The sequence below is a fragment of the Exophiala oligosperma genome, assembly GCF_000835515.1.
Source record: "Exophiala oligosperma strain CBS 72588 unplaced genomic scaffold supercont1.31, whole genome shotgun sequence".
NCBI lineage: Eukaryota > Fungi > Ascomycota > Eurotiomycetes > Chaetothyriales > Herpotrichiellaceae > Exophiala > Exophiala oligosperma.
Genome location: NW_015622848.1, coordinates 3,948 through 18,869, shown reverse-complemented (window position 1 = coordinate 18,869; position 14,922 = coordinate 3,948). Strand labels below are relative to the sequence as shown.

Genomic DNA, 14,922 nt, shown 5'->3' with positions numbered 1-14,922 from the left:
TCTAAGGTTTTCCTATAAGAGAGATACACTAGTAATGCTCTCACAATATGGGTAAGATTAATACTTAAGTTTCCCTGTCTAACTATCACTATATTATGATTATATTTAAGAAGATAAAAGTGTTAGCCCTATTAAGTATATATCACTTACGTTTTTTTGTGCAAGACTACACTAAGGGCTTAAAGTGAATAAAGGTTACATAAATTAATGGCGACATCAGACTTAATAAACACGCCTAATGAATCCACTAAGTAATAGTTAAACTTCGGATTCTGCTAAGTAAATAGGGGTTCATTAAACCTTACTACTTAAAAAACTTGGCTTGTGTTCATCCATAAATCCTGATCTTAAATCAGAATTGTATGGCCTTTAAAGATAAGCTCTGTATAGCTCGGGATTATCTCTCGCTATTCTATCTGGAGCGGTTTAGATAAGATAGGGGTTTCTTGCGCTCTTTGAGCTTCTCTAAAAGCTAAGAGCGGTCGAAAGTTTTCGCTAAGATTGGTAGTAGCACATAACTCGCGTGCTGTCGGAAGGTCTATCCAAGGACCTGTCGCGGACGTATCCCTGCCGTATTGACCACGCCCATGACTTTGGTCCTCTCCTCGGGCAGGACGACCTGCGCCAGGAAAACCGTCCGCGGACCTTGGTCCATGGTGGACAACGCCGCTCTGAGTATGAGGAGGAGACATGCAATCTCAAGGGTTGGTGCCATGGGGAGTAAGCCCAGTAAGACAGCCGAAGGCAGGTGAGTGAGTGCCATTGTAGGGAGAAGGCCAAGACGTTTAGAAATCCGGGATGCGAAGAGCGACGACGCGGCGCTGAAGATGAGTGGTACGACCAGGAGAGAGGCAAGTAGACTAATGGGCGCCTGGAAGCGCGAATGGAGATAAAGGTTCACGAGGGTGCTTGAAAAAGGTCAACTGAAGTCGGAAAAAGGGGTTCAGAGGAGAGAAAAGGGGACCTACAAGGCAACCATGCCGCTGGCAAACGAGTCAACCGCGAAGAGTAAACAAAGCTTCCAGATAATTGATCGCGTAGGTGCCGACAATTCTGGGACAAAGATGCACACAATACTTCTTGCTGTGACTATCCATGGAACCTTTGACTCCGAACTGGCGTCTTCCAACGGCAACATGGGCTCAGTTTCTTGCTGTCTCTCTGGCCGTCGTGCCTTGGCCTCAGAAGCGTCGCTCAATTTCAGAGCTACGGCGAGCTTGACCAACCCAATAAGCGCGTACATGCCAGCATAAAAGTGACGCGATATGACGCTTGCTCGGTCCAACCTGCAAATTTTACAAGGGCTGCCGTGATCCATCCCGTAGATAAGGTGCCAAACGACGCACCTAGAGTTCCAGCAACGATATGCCATGCAAAGATGTCCGACATGTTCTGGGTCGCGGAGAGAGGGGCCAGCATGCCTTCCTCAACTGCACGAAACGGTCCAATTTCGTTCCCGGACGGACTGATGACGCCGAAGACAGCCGCGAAGAGAAGAACCCAATAGTTGCTTGCCAGAGCGAAGATAATCCCGCTCGCTATCATCAGGCCGGACCCAAGGACAGTAGTGCGACGTCGGCCTAGTCGGTCAGCCCAATTCGTGAGAGCCATGCTGAGGAGCACATCGCCGATCAACGTGAGAGTCATGAATAAGCCTACTCGAAGCTCAGAGTGGCCAAGGCCGGAGAGGAAGACGGTGAGGATCACTCCAGTAGAGCCGAAAGCTGCAGTTCGAAGAAATCGCGAGAGGTATAAGAAATGAACATCCCGGGGGGCATCGCGAAGTGTCGGTATTCCTGACAGAGAGGAAATGCAAGATCGATTCATGGTGAATCATTCAGCAAAGCTAGGACAGATAGTCACTTCTGCAATCAACGGCGGTGGCTAAACTGAACGAGATATATTTCGGGACTAGGACTGCAACGACTTTCTTGTGAGGTGATGATGGTCGGAGATGTTTTTCAAGAATATGAACAGCTACCCTGCGGAGAACCGCTTGGCACCCATTTCGCTTGGCTTTATCCAAAACGGCCTCTTCGGTCATAAAGCTCTTGGCATAACCAAAATTAACTTAAAAACGCTAGGGCCCAAAGTACACTTCGTATCTAAAGTCACTCCGCCCTGTCGATAGTTGTGATAGTTGTGAATAGAACAGCCAGATTTGGCCAGGATGAAAGAAAGGCAGGCTGCGCATTCTCGATGTGCCTAGATGTCATTTTGAAAAGTACGCTATGCTTCAAACATCTTTAGATTATTCGCCTTCAACTCCACTGTCACTGTCAGTGAGCACAATTTCTCTTCCGTTACATCCTTCAACAACCAGCAGGCTAGTCATGTAGGCGGGAGCCGCCAGTCCTGAGAGAACCAGAACGCCAAACCTTTGACGCCTATTGCTGAGCCGCGGCCAAAGACCGCCATGCTTATCACGGGGAAGGTAGACCGGCTCAGATTAGCCACCACGGTGGCTGGCGCATGAATAGTTGCACGCCCCGGCGGATGCAGGGTGCAGTCATTGATCGGAAGCGTGGTGGCCGGAGTTACACCGCTCCTGGCCACCATGAGGACGAAAATGACGACACCAACCAAAAGCCAAACGGCTGCTGACATCGCACGATCATCGTTCTCGATCGGAGACGCCATCAGCGGATGGTAAGGCGCAATCCAGTATACCAGGGGAAAGATCATCAGAGCGCTTCGCCAGATCTTGATGGTGCCGAAGCGGTCTTGAAGCATCGGGTATACGCTCAACTGGACCAGTATGCCCAGGGCGCCTGTCATTGACATTGCCGACCCATCCTTGCGTGGATGCATGCCGAGCCCACCATTGAACCTGAAGACGTTTGTTCGTTCGGCGACCTCTGGATGTGGCATGCTCAGAAAGACCGCCCAGAGAATAGGAAAGGTCCCCACGTGCCCAGATACGATGAATTGAGACAGGAGGGTACAGACAACGTTCGAGGTCCACATGCGACGGAAAGCTAGCTTCCGCCTCTGCTTCGAGTATGTTGAGACCCTCGAGAGCACTTCCGGACGTGACACAGGAGGCCGTGTCGGAGTGTCTGTGCTGATGGCGCCATAACCTGACCGCCTGATATCGCCTCGGGAGGAACGGCGGCGTGATGTGTAGGCGTGAAGGCGTGGTTCGTCGAGTAGACCACAAACGGCCAATGCGACTGAGAAGTGCAATGAGGCGACAAGGAAATTCGGGATGCGAAAAGGATATGAATCTTCCGAGAGATCAGCTTCCTCCGGCCTTAAGAAGCCACCAATGAGGGGACTGATAAAATTGCTGGCGTTGGCAAAAAGTGGCAAGAGGAGTAGCGCCCGTGCACGGTGTCTATCCCAGTAGGCAATCATCAACAATCTGTCCATGAGGCCCGGGAAAATGAGCTGACCTTTTGTCGGTATGTCTCTCTGCCACCACACATCTCGTGACCGCAATGTTATTGCTGAGTGCCACTCCCAAAACTTGCCAAGCGACCGCTTCAGCGAACGTCTTGGATAATCCGAAGCCAAAGTATGAAACGGCTGTTGAATGGATTAGAACATCCCATAGATGGGAAAAAGAATAATAGGCAAAATAAAAACTGCAGCTAATCAACCCAATAAGTAGTACATGTCTCCTTCCTCCCCAGTCTGAGTCGGCAATGCGACCCCAGAACATGCCGGTGCCGACACGTGCTAAAGTCTTGGCGCTTATTAGCAGGCCAGCTTGGAGAATTGCGTGCCACGGTGCGGGGGAATTTGCGGCCTCGATCTATCCCTGGCTGGAGCCCCAGCCCCGTTACAGTTCGCGTCGACGCCAAGAGCCAAGAAATGGCCAGGAAGAAGAGGCAGCCACCCGAATTCTCCTAGGAACTCTTTCATGTCAAGGATAGATGGCCATTGAATGAACCATACAATACTAAATGACTAAGTCCTGCTAGACGCAGCTCCGTGACTGTAGGTGGTCTGCGCTCACCTGAAGCATGATTTCGGAGCTCCAATGGAGACGAATCACCGGCGTTCCAGAACAGGTAATTGATTCACCCCTCCATTCGGATGACTTGGCCTTGAGTGTTGACTCCATCCAGGGATGCGTGAATTGTCGAGCTATTCGCACCAAATGCGACGAATTAAAGCCAAAATGCCGCCGATGTGCGAATCGTTAAGTAGTCTGCAAAGGCTACGCCAGGACGCTGAGATGGGTTGCTAAAGCACCGCCGACGACAGCTTCCACTCGAAAGCAAGGTTTGGAGATCGTGATTCGAAAGAAACAAGCTGAAAGCATCCCGGAATACCATGCTCCACCCCGGCTGCAAAGATTGAAGATTGTGTCCACGGTGCATCCCCTGGACGCTCTTGATCGAGCGCTCCTCGAGCACTGGATGATGATAAACATTCATCTGGTCTGCCTTGACCCGGACGCTGCACATTATCTTGGGCAGATGTATTATAATCTTACCTCCAAAGATGGGTCTCTCGCCTTACAGGCGATACTATCAAACTCGGCCACCCACCTTTTGTCTCTTGGAAGGATACCTAAATCGACCTTTATCGTCTTGCAACAACAAGCGTTCAAGGCGTTACGATGCTCGCTGAAGAAGTTCGACGCGGAGTCAAGTATGCTCACCAGCGATGGAATGCTACTCCACGGTCACCACATGCCATTCTCATCTCTCGACGATGATGCCATTGTCGGTTCTTTGCTGTTGGTCGACGACGAAATCATTCTGCCTAACGACAGTTATGGTGGAGTCCGACTGCAGTTTCTTCTCTTCAGGGCGCGTATTCCTTAGTGACAGAACGGCACAAATACTTTATGTGTTCGTGTCCATGCCGCCATTCTGCACGGTCACACCCACACTATAGGCTGGACAGTCCTTTATTTCAATCTTCAGTGCGGTCGTTGGCATGGGCAGACATCATGTCGTGTGTCCCATGCGCGAGACCTCCCATTCTGGACAAGAGACTCTGGCTTAAAGAAGTAATTCAGACGTCCCGCGAGGGTGCTCGAAAATTCCGACCTAATAATGAGCTGGGTTGCTGTGCCCAGGTACTTTCCTTGCTGGGTGATTGTACGACTGCTATTCACAGTTTGTATACGCAAGCAATCTCAGAGGGAGAATTTGCCCAGACGAGGAGCTATCTTCATCAGCAGCTCGACGAGGCGATGACAGCACTCTTACGCCCTGACGACGATGGCAACCGTAAGCCATCGCGCAATGACTTGGCATTCGTCGCCCTGGTTCAAAATGAAGAGTTGGACGGGATTGTTTACTCCATTGCGTCAGTTCGAGCAAAGCTTTAACTCAAGATTCCAATACCCCTGGATCTTCTTCAATAACGATCCTTTCACTCCTGGATTCAAACGTCGGACGGCCTTAGAGACCCAGGCGCCATGCTTTTATGGTAAGCGCTTCTATCGTCTCCGCCACCACGGATCGGACTACGTCATTTTGTGTGGCCGTTCGTATCTTCAATCTTTGAAAGTATCGCTTCGGTCCATGGCAGCTGATGCTCATTACTTGTGTTAGTACAATAGAGCAGATCCATAGGGAGCCAACGGATGGCGGAGTGGCATTTTTAATGGGTCAAACACCCGTCGGACTTGGGCTATCACCAAATGTGTCGATGGTATTCAGGAATTTCTACAAACATCCGGCATTTGACAACATTCGGTATTATTGGCGGGTGGAACCGTGGATCCAGTATGTCGTCCTGGGGCGAAGGTCCTCTGGCAGACTTCTCTCGGTGCTGATGGTCACTCTCGCCCTAGGTTTTTCTGCGCCGTCGAGTACGACGTGTTTCAATACATGTCGGATAACTACAAAGTCTACGGATTTACACTCAAGGTATACGACGATCCCATGACCCTGCCGTCGTTATGGCCGCAGACACTTGATTTCATCGCCGCAAACCCTCAACATCTCAGCCATCGTATGGCTTGGAATTGGCTCACCCACAGCACATGGCGACCAGAACACAATGCCCGGGCTAATGGGTATAGCACGTGCCATTTACGGAGTAAATTCGAAATTGGCGACCTCGAATTCTGGCGACTCTGCCTACGAGTCTTTCTTCCAGGCTTTGGATCGAACGAGCGGGTTTTCTATGAACGATGGGGAGACGCACCGGTCCACAGCATCGCGCTGGGGCTTTTCACGAATGTCGCGAGAATTCACTGGTTTGAAAACCCCATCGGGTGGAAGCCCTGCTCGTATGATGTTGCTCGCTGACGCTGCGTACTAGGTTTCGGGAGATATCGGCTACCGTCATACTTGTCTACGCCAATTGCCCCGCTTCGGATCGATGTCAGGGCTGCCAGGCCAACAACTTTGCGCCGGTGGCGTGTTGGCTCAATGAGGAAGACTGCCGAGTAAATTGGCTACAACAGTGTGCCAAGATAATGCTGCGGAGCATAGCCATATTTGTCCAAGTGTGTATTAGCGGTCTCACGTCCCAGTCGTCTGACACCCCCGCAGGCATACCACGGCTTCAAACACTGTATAATTGATTGCCTTGATCCTCCTGGTCTTGTTCAAAATCAGTCTCCCATCCATAGTTCATCTTCCGTGACGCGTTCGTGTGAGCTGCCTCCGGCGTCAGAGGGAGAGAGTTTTAATTTAACCCATAACATTCTGTAACGGCCACCGAGCATGAGTGCGATCTAGTGGTGCCACAATTAGACTGCGCGACATCGAGCATAAGTGGCCTCGTCCCAGGTCATTGCGTTTGTGGTTGAGCCTCTGGGGAGATTGCCTTTGTGCTTTTTCTTTGACAGTCTTCTTGAGCCTGATGGAGTTATAGAGTACGACAGAGGTACTCTCACCCAAACTGTTGGCGCGGCTGTTTGAGCGATAGTACCGCTGCTTTGTTTCTTGTTAGCAGCGCGATTCTGCGAAACCAGAGGGTTGGGAACAGGCTCGGGGCTCACGCCATCGATGCTAACTCTCCTGAGTACGGGCTTGTTGTGATCCTGTGCTGGTTAGAGAGTAGAAGATCCTGAGTAACTGCTCCTGGTAGAGGGTGATAGGCGAGTGAACGTTGCGCAAACCTCTTGCGACCTGCCAGTTCCTAGGAGAGTTTTGCGCACCCTTCATATCCAAGACCGTTCATGAGCATCAGATAAGGAATCTGCTTCTACCCCTTCTCAAGAAGTAAGTCCGCTTAGCCACGCTTGATACACCTCATCTCGGGCTATGTATAAACAATCGACCATGGTATTTTCTCCTCCTTCACCGCCACCATTTCTTTCCCCACCCGCCCTTCCTGGGGCCCCAATTGTCCCTCGTGACAGCATCGACATCATCCACACTCAAATAATCTACACCTTCACGGACAAGCACGCGCCAGATGTAATTGCGCAAGCCGACGGGCCAGGCCGGAATGCCCCATTACCGGACTTTCAGGCCGCGGCTGTGGGCGGCATGAATCTGTCTGCGCAGGAGGTCGAGTTGAGCTTGGGATAGAGTCGAGTGCCAGGGATAGCCGATTGATCGGACGAAGGAGACGGATGCGTAGTAGGAGTTAGCGGGAGAGTAAATTGCCGCGTTCTGTGGATAGTAAGGCGCGTCGATAAGGGAAGAGTCATCTGCGTCGGTGGTATAGTGGGGTAAGGATGCCGTTGGTCCTCTGCTACCCGGCAATGAGGCCAGAACATCGAGCGGAGCGTCGTAGAAAACATCTCGGTAGGTTGATCTTTGCACAATGCGACCAAAAGGGGCTATTCCGGAGGCGACGATAGTCAAAGGACCTTGAACGACCGCGGTGCCGTTGAAGTAAGTCAGGTATTTTTTGTCCCGGAAGTAGCTTAGATGGGACTCCAGGCGGCGCCAAATGCGCTGGGGGTCGTTTTTGAAATCGATTAGTAAAACAAGAGTTTGCATCGGACGAGTGGCGAAGACCCCGTTGCGTGTCTCATCCAGTGGGCCGAGAAAGTTGGGAAGCTGGTTTTGGCGGTTGAGAATGTCCGTCAAAGGATCGAGGTAAAGGTTTTTTAGGGTTCGATTTTGGCGGATCCCTAACACGGTGTGCGTCACGTAGAGCTGGTCGTCGAAGTACCAGACGTCAGCTTCAACTCCTGTACAACCTGCCCGGAGAGCTTGGTAAAGGGGTTCTCGACGCCAGTAATCATTATGGGAATGGCACATCAGAGGCTGAACGTCTGTGGTGGGATCCTCTGACCATGTCCCGGGGCTTCCAGGTGTGATTAATACATCCCTAAAAGGCTTTGAAACGAGGTCGAAGTCATCTGGAAAGAGAGCGTTCAGAACGCCGAAGACATAGGCGACGCATTGCAATATTCCTCTGAGAAATGTTAGTGAAAGTTGGGGTTATGATGCTCTACACTCACAGAAGCATCAAAGATAGTTTGAGTAGATTCACTACCTTTGACAAAGATCGTGAAGCAGGTCGCTTCTGTTTCCTGACTAATAACCACGGTTGCCCTGAACCTCGTTTGTCAGGAGACCTACTCGAGGATGGAAAGGCTGGTATCTTCAAAGCCAGAGACGGCCGTGAAGGACGACTCTGACTCTGACCGGCATTTTCGGGGCAGCCTGTACTTGACCCATGAGTCTGTTCATACCGTCCCAGCTCGATGTCCTCGCCCGTAGCAGATCCAGTCTCATCAATCGTGAATTGAAAGCGCCCAGTGTCCTGCACGGGTCTGTTGTATCTCATAGGAAGCATATCGGCTGGACAAACTTGGAAGTTGACTCCTCATAGACCAAAATTCGGGGACAATTTGCCTGCTAAAGGCTCTGACGCAGCGAGCGCGAGCTGATAGAACAGATTAAGCATGTTTTCTGGCTCCGAGGTGTTTGGCGGAGAAGGGTGGCAATGCAGGCGCTAGTGCGATGAAGTGGAGCCTGACCGGCCAACTTCTGTGTAACGTTCCACCGAGTATCATCGAATCCTTCCTGATGATAGTCTTGATCACTGGCCACAAATCGATTGAAGAAAAGAAACGAAGGGAGCTTCTATTACTCTATGAGAGGCGTTCGCGACTCTCGGGCTATGTCAAAATGATTGAAGGGCTGCAGAATGAGTCCACACTCGGCTCTAAAGGCAAAGAAGCTGTTATTGATACGACTTTGACACCAATCCTCTCCGAATGAGCGTGGAATAGCGGCAAGAGTTAAGACGGAGATGCTTGTATTTGTGGACTTCAACAGACCAAATACCACCATGAGCATGACAGCACACTCTCGGAATTTCAACAATTCCTCGTGGATGTAAATAGCGACAGGGAGCAGTAGTAGAATAGATAGAGCACAGAAGAAAATATTGACTATTCAGGTCAGCAAAGTCTTTAAACAGTTACGATTCCAGAAATATCTAACAGGTTTTTTGCCCTCAAATTCTCACTCCTTTCCATGTCTGTAGAGCATATACCGTTTGCACGGGGATTGCTAGCACATCGAACCGCAAGCAGAACGAAACTTATCCGGATTGAAGTTGCCCTCGCATACCTACCAGTCGTAGAGTCTGATTAGAGAGGGTAAGGTCCTGCATAGATTGGAGATCTGTAGATGTGTAATGTTCCATTTCGATGGCGGCACCGGACGGTATGGCAATACCGAGGAAAATCAGATCGTTGATGATTCGAAGTTGTATTGGTCGAACTATGGCAGACTCGAGAAAGCGGTGTTTCTTTGGTGTGAGAAAGTTGCAACGTGTCCGCAAAGAGGAGGGCGGTTTCGGGAACTGACAGAAGCTCTCGAGCACGTCTCTGCAAGTCACCGGCAGCTGCAATCGAAAATGTCTGTACTCAATTCGAGTGACGTCGAATTTGCACATTTCCGTAGATTAACAAACGGCCATGCTAAATTCGTTACACTTTGAGGATCTGTAAGACCCGAGACAAAGTGCGCACACTTCGAGAGGCCGACGCGCGTCGCATCCCAAGAAATTCCCTAGACCCGACAGGGGACGCGCGGTAGCGTCGGGAACCTCCGACGTCAGTGTTAATCAACTATAGCCAAAACATCGGGACGTGCGTGCAACACCTCGTCCCCAGCGCAGCTTCAAATCTTCCCCGGAGGGAGACGCAAGATCATCCCACGTGCGAAGGTCCGAGAGAAATTCAAGACAATTGCACCCACACAGCGACACGCCGCTCCACACGCCTCGCATCTGGCACTCCGTTCTCCTTCCATGACATCGAACCCGACGAAGATAAGGAAGATAAAGAAGAAAGAGAAACAACCCTGCAGAGACTCGTCAAATTGGTTAGCGATCTGAAGGGAACGATTGAGCATTAAGGTACTATTATCGAGAACACTCAGACCTCAATTAGTGGCGGTTAGAGAATAGTAATGCATCGTTCAGTAGTCAAATCCTGTCTGGCGTGGGTGATTCGTGGCGAGGCATTAAGCTTTTGCAGAGGCGGATTCTAGTGCCTTGGCTTTACGCGTATTTAACCCCACCGTTCTGATTACGTATGCTCGTGCTCTTCTTTGCTGGAGAACTCCTGTCACTCACCACCTTCAAGTGGTGGAATGCTTCTGCGACGAATCTGTGTAGCGGCCCTTCATTTTCAGCCAATCGTTAAAATCTTCAGTCTTTGAAGGCTCGGGATCACGACCTGCTTCTCCACGTCAATTGCCTGCTGAGATGAATATATCTCTTCCTCAATGAACTCTCACGATATGCTGCTCGAGGGCTACGAGCTATCACGAACGAGTACGCAATCCACAAAAGATCAAGAAGCGTTCTTTCTCCACGATGAGCGCGATAACTTTCAGCCTTCTCGCTTCCCCGGCCAGGATGCGTTAAAACAAGCATTCCAATTTTGCGTCCCCTCAACACGCGCCTGGTTCTGGATCCAACACTACCCAGGACACGCACTGGCGCGAGTCAAGCGTCTCATTCTCTGTCATGTTGGTCTGTCTCGATCGTTCTTTCGACGAGCCGCCTTGATTGCCTGTACGTCACTTTCAGCGATTGTGATTGTTGTTATTATCACGGCAATCTTTTTTCCTCATTATACTCGCCTCCCTCCACACTATGAAATGTTACGTGAACGAGCTTTGGTCTCTGAATACCCTGGACGCGGGAATCTACAAAGTCAAAGGGTCTTCATAGCAGCAAGCATTTATGACAAGGATGGTACAGATGGTTCACTCGCCGGTGGGCCTTGGGCCCAGAATGTGCTCGACTTGATCCAATTGCTAGGCCCAAAGAATTGCTTTCTATCCATCTATATGAATGACTCAGGGCCAGCGGCAAAAAAGGCACTGGAAGGGCTCGAAAAGCGCATTTCGTGCGACCACGAGTTAGTTTTCGAGGAGCACATGGAAACTAACAACCTACCTCACGTCAAAGCTCCAGACGGATCAGAACGCCTGAAGCGCATTGCGTACCTGGCCGAGGTTAGAAATCGAGCTCTAAAACCACTCGACCATCTCAACACCACCTTCGACAGACTTTTGATCTTGAACGATGTCTTTTTCCACCCAGTTGACGCTGCACAGCTGTTGTTCTCCACAAACATCACTCCAGAAGGCAGCACCGACTACAGGGCTGCGTGTGCGGTGGATTTCATCAATCCGTTCAAATTTTACGATACTTTCGCGACCAGGGATATCGAAGGATACGAAATCGGACTACCTTTTTTTCCGTGGTTTTCCGCGAACGGGGGCAAACAAAGTCACCGGGCCATGCTCAAAGGAGCGGATGCCGTGCCAGTCAAAAGCTGTTGGGGTGGGATGGTGGCGTTCGATGCGAGATTCTTCCATCGCCGACATGGAATTCATGATGAGCCAGAAACAGCCGGACAGCGAAGTCCGGACCACCTCTCCGTCCCGTATCGATTCCGCGCGGAGAAGGAAGCTTACTGGGATGCTTCAGAGTCTTGTCTCGTTCATGCGGATATCCAAAGCCCCGAACCCGGCAATTCAGGGATTTACGTGAACCCCTTCATCCGGGTTGCGTATGACCCCCGAACCCTTTCTTTACTGAGCCTAACTCGACGATTCGAGCGTCTATATACGCCAATCCACACTATGCTTGATACGTTGATGAGACTGCCAAGATCTAATCCCCGAAGGCACGAAGAGCCAGGCAAAAGAGTCGAAGACAGAATTTGGGTTGCAGACCAGAGTGGTGGCTCTTTCCAAGACGTCGTGAGAATTACTACGCATACCGGCTTCTGTGGCATCCGGACCTTGCAGGTAATGAAATTGAACATGGCAGAAGGGGAGGATAATTGGGAGCCTCTACCGGTGCCCTCATGACTTACGAGCCAAAATGGTTGACAGCGCCATACAAAGTGATGGCCGGCTCCGTTCGCGAGAAAGACAGTGTCGAACTGCAGCCGAGACAACGACGGGATGTCGTAGTGGCAATAGACGATCGTAGACGAAAAGGATCAACATGATAGAAGACCGATGAGAGAGGGGTGCAAGCTAACCAAGGTAGAGTGGTAGGAAGCGCTTGAGACGGACCAGCATAAGTAATATAAGACCAACAATCCGAGTGCAGATGGTATAGAGAATAGCATAGGAATAGCATAATCGTTACCTACAACCTCGAACACCACTTGAGCTTTACAAGGAGGAATGACCGATCTTCGTTGAATAAATGTCTCGCGCATAGTCCGATAGGTATATCATTTTCCTTATCGAGAGTTATTAATTTACAGAGTGCCCTACCTAAACCAGGTAGCGACCTAAATACTTTTAATGAGCAGCTTGATGCCGAGATACCTTAGCTTCTTAAATCACTCTCTCATATAAGAGCTAATCCATGCTGATTATTTAGTGTTAGCATTTTTCACATTAGCTCTAACGCAGGCCTACCCGCCGGCGCGACAAAACCCACCGATAGGGGGCGAGAATCCGGGGGCGGTGGGTTTCGTCAGTCCGTCTTCCTTAATTTTCGCTCAGAACCCACCAGGCCTTTACCCGGTTTTTTCGGCCGGCGGCCTCTTAAGATTGGTGACAGTAGATAGCCCGCTTTTTTTTCTTTCTTTAGCCTCCTCTCTTCTCGCCACATCATTAACCTTAAAAACCTGAGTTACCTAGGTAACCTAGTGAGGGTCCCGCTTAAAACGAATGACTAGACACTTAATTCACTTAAAACTTAATGAGATTATAAAGGGCCTTTCTTTAAACGCTATAACGCGGTTAACACTATCACTATTATCCTTTTTACCTCGAATATAACGGGATAAATAGGACACAGGTTATCCTTATTAAGACAAGCGATTTAACTTAATACTAAACACTAAAGAGAGACTTTCTAAGTTAACTTTTTCGGCTAAAGGTGTTCATTTTAGTACTCTCTACCCCCCCCTAGGAGTCTTATGAAAATTAAATAAGGAGCCATGGAGTTAGAGCGACTTATTACTCTTTACGGCTGTTAATAGTTAAGGTTAATCTCATAGCTAAGCCTTATTATATTTAGGCCCTAATTATTTTTTTCTTTCCCCGCGCTCTTCACTACTGTCGCCACCCCTAGAAACCCTCTTTTAATCACATCTAAATATTTTAACCTATACCCCTAACCTAGATTAAGCCTAGCGTTAATATTTTTAAGGTAACTAGGAATATAGCGGTCTTATTAAGTTTAACCTAATAGCGCCCTTAACATTACCCCCTGTGCCCTATTTTAGTTGAGTCCTGCCTTGATTTTTTTAAGGCCAGACTTATAAATGTTAAGGGAAAGAGATAGGTACGATGAAGTAAGTGGGTATTCCGGGCTTATCAGTCATAATACTATCTAAATATAGGCGCCCACTATTCACTATCACATGATGTAGGTAGTCCCTTAATATTCACTATTTATACCTATACCTAGTCGCGCGCCATTCACTATAGTATGGCACCGGGGGCCTCCTAAGATACATTGTGAGGCGCTTACACGCGGCTTAACGTAACTACTAAGTCAGGCCTCATATTTAAACCCTCTCCACTCGCTCTAACTAACCTTCTCCTCTTTTATATCTTTCTATCACTTAAGTAAGTTAAGCCCCTCAATCTTTTCGGGGCCTTTCTCTCTCTCTCTCCTCTCTTTACTCACCCTCTTATTAGCCCCTCTTTTCCCTTAATCTTTTTAAGGTAAGGTTAGTAGAGAGTGCCTTAAAAAGATTGAGGCCCTCCTCGCAGCACTTATAGTAAGACTAACTTAAAAAAATCTAGCTAACACCCTTTTAAATTAATCTAAGATATTATCCGCACCTAGCACCCCCTCTAAGTCCCCTTAGTCAAAAAAATTAACTATAGGCCCGGTCCTTTTAATCCTTCCCCCGCCTAATACCTTACACATTAAATAGTAAGTTTATAGTCTTTTATTTCGAGGCGCACACGTGCTAACTCAAAAAAACAGAGCTAAGGCTAAGGAGTGATGTGAGGATAGCTATGGCCGCCTACACCGCCCGTCCATTAATAAGCACTTCACCCCGGAGAAGAAGCTAAGGTAGAGTCTTTTTTTTCGGGCCGCGGGGAAGCCTAACTAACTCATTTTTTCCGGGGTAGTGCTCACTTTTAGCGAGGCAAAACTAATGTAGCTATACGCACTAAGTACTAATTATGCTACCATGGTGGCAAGGTAAGTTAGCTCAAAAAAAACGAACCCTATTAACCCTAAACTGACTCGTTTTTTTCTAGTTATGTTCTATAGCTATTAATAAGGCCGTCTACAGCTATAAGCTTAATTTATTACTCGCGTATAACTATCTAGTTAAGGTAAGTAGGGCCCCACTTAAAAGTTTTAAGCGCTGACCTAAAAAACCCTAGTACGCTTTACTTAAGAAGTGCCTTATAATATATAATCTCTACCCTAAAAGCATTAAGAGTAAGGTACGAAATTCTTGACCCTAGCCTCAAAAAAAACTAATGGAGCCCCGCAGGATAAGGAGTGTGCCGGCTTAGTCAGCATTTATTATCATAATATACTTAAGGTATATAGTGCTCCGGCCTAGCCTCAAAAAAAACT

At 48.9% G+C, this 14,922-nt stretch overlaps 4 protein-coding genes across 4 annotated transcripts; 2 read left to right on the top strand and 2 right to left on the bottom strand.

Moving 5' to 3' along the window:
* Positions 1-2,331: 2,331 nt before the first annotated feature.
* PV06_11411 (uncharacterized protein) lies at positions 2,332-3,372 on the bottom strand (the record flags this gene model as incomplete). Its single annotated transcript, XM_016413077.1, has 1 exon — positions 2,332-3,372. One exon carries the CDS (start codon positions 3,370-3,372, stop codon positions 2,332-2,334), a length of 1,041 nt encoding a protein of 346 aa, XP_016256525.1.
* A 1,534-nt stretch (positions 3,373-4,906) lies between these two features.
* PV06_11410 (uncharacterized protein) lies at positions 4,907-6,231 on the top strand (the record flags this gene model as incomplete). The annotated part of the gene is made up of 4 exons (XM_016413076.1): positions 4,907-5,268; positions 5,517-5,690; positions 5,759-5,919; positions 5,990-6,231. The coding sequence occupies 4 exons, from the start codon at positions 4,907-4,909 to the stop codon at positions 6,229-6,231; spliced, it is 939 nt and encodes a 312-aa protein (XP_016256524.1).
* A 1,145-nt stretch (positions 6,232-7,376) lies between these two features.
* On the bottom strand, positions 7,377-8,673 carry PV06_11409 (uncharacterized protein; the record flags this gene model as incomplete). Its single annotated transcript, XM_016413075.1, has 2 exons — positions 7,377-8,289; positions 8,336-8,673. The coding sequence occupies 2 exons, from the start codon at positions 8,671-8,673 to the stop codon at positions 7,377-7,379; spliced, it is 1,251 nt and encodes a 416-aa protein (XP_016256523.1).
* A 1,946-nt stretch (positions 8,674-10,619) lies between these two features.
* Positions 10,620-12,221, top strand: PV06_11408 (uncharacterized protein; the record flags this gene model as incomplete). The annotated part of the gene is made up of 1 exon (XM_016413074.1): positions 10,620-12,221. One exon carries the CDS (start codon positions 10,620-10,622, stop codon positions 12,219-12,221), a length of 1,602 nt encoding a protein of 533 aa, XP_016256522.1.
* Between the last annotated feature and the right edge of the window lie 2,701 nt (positions 12,222-14,922).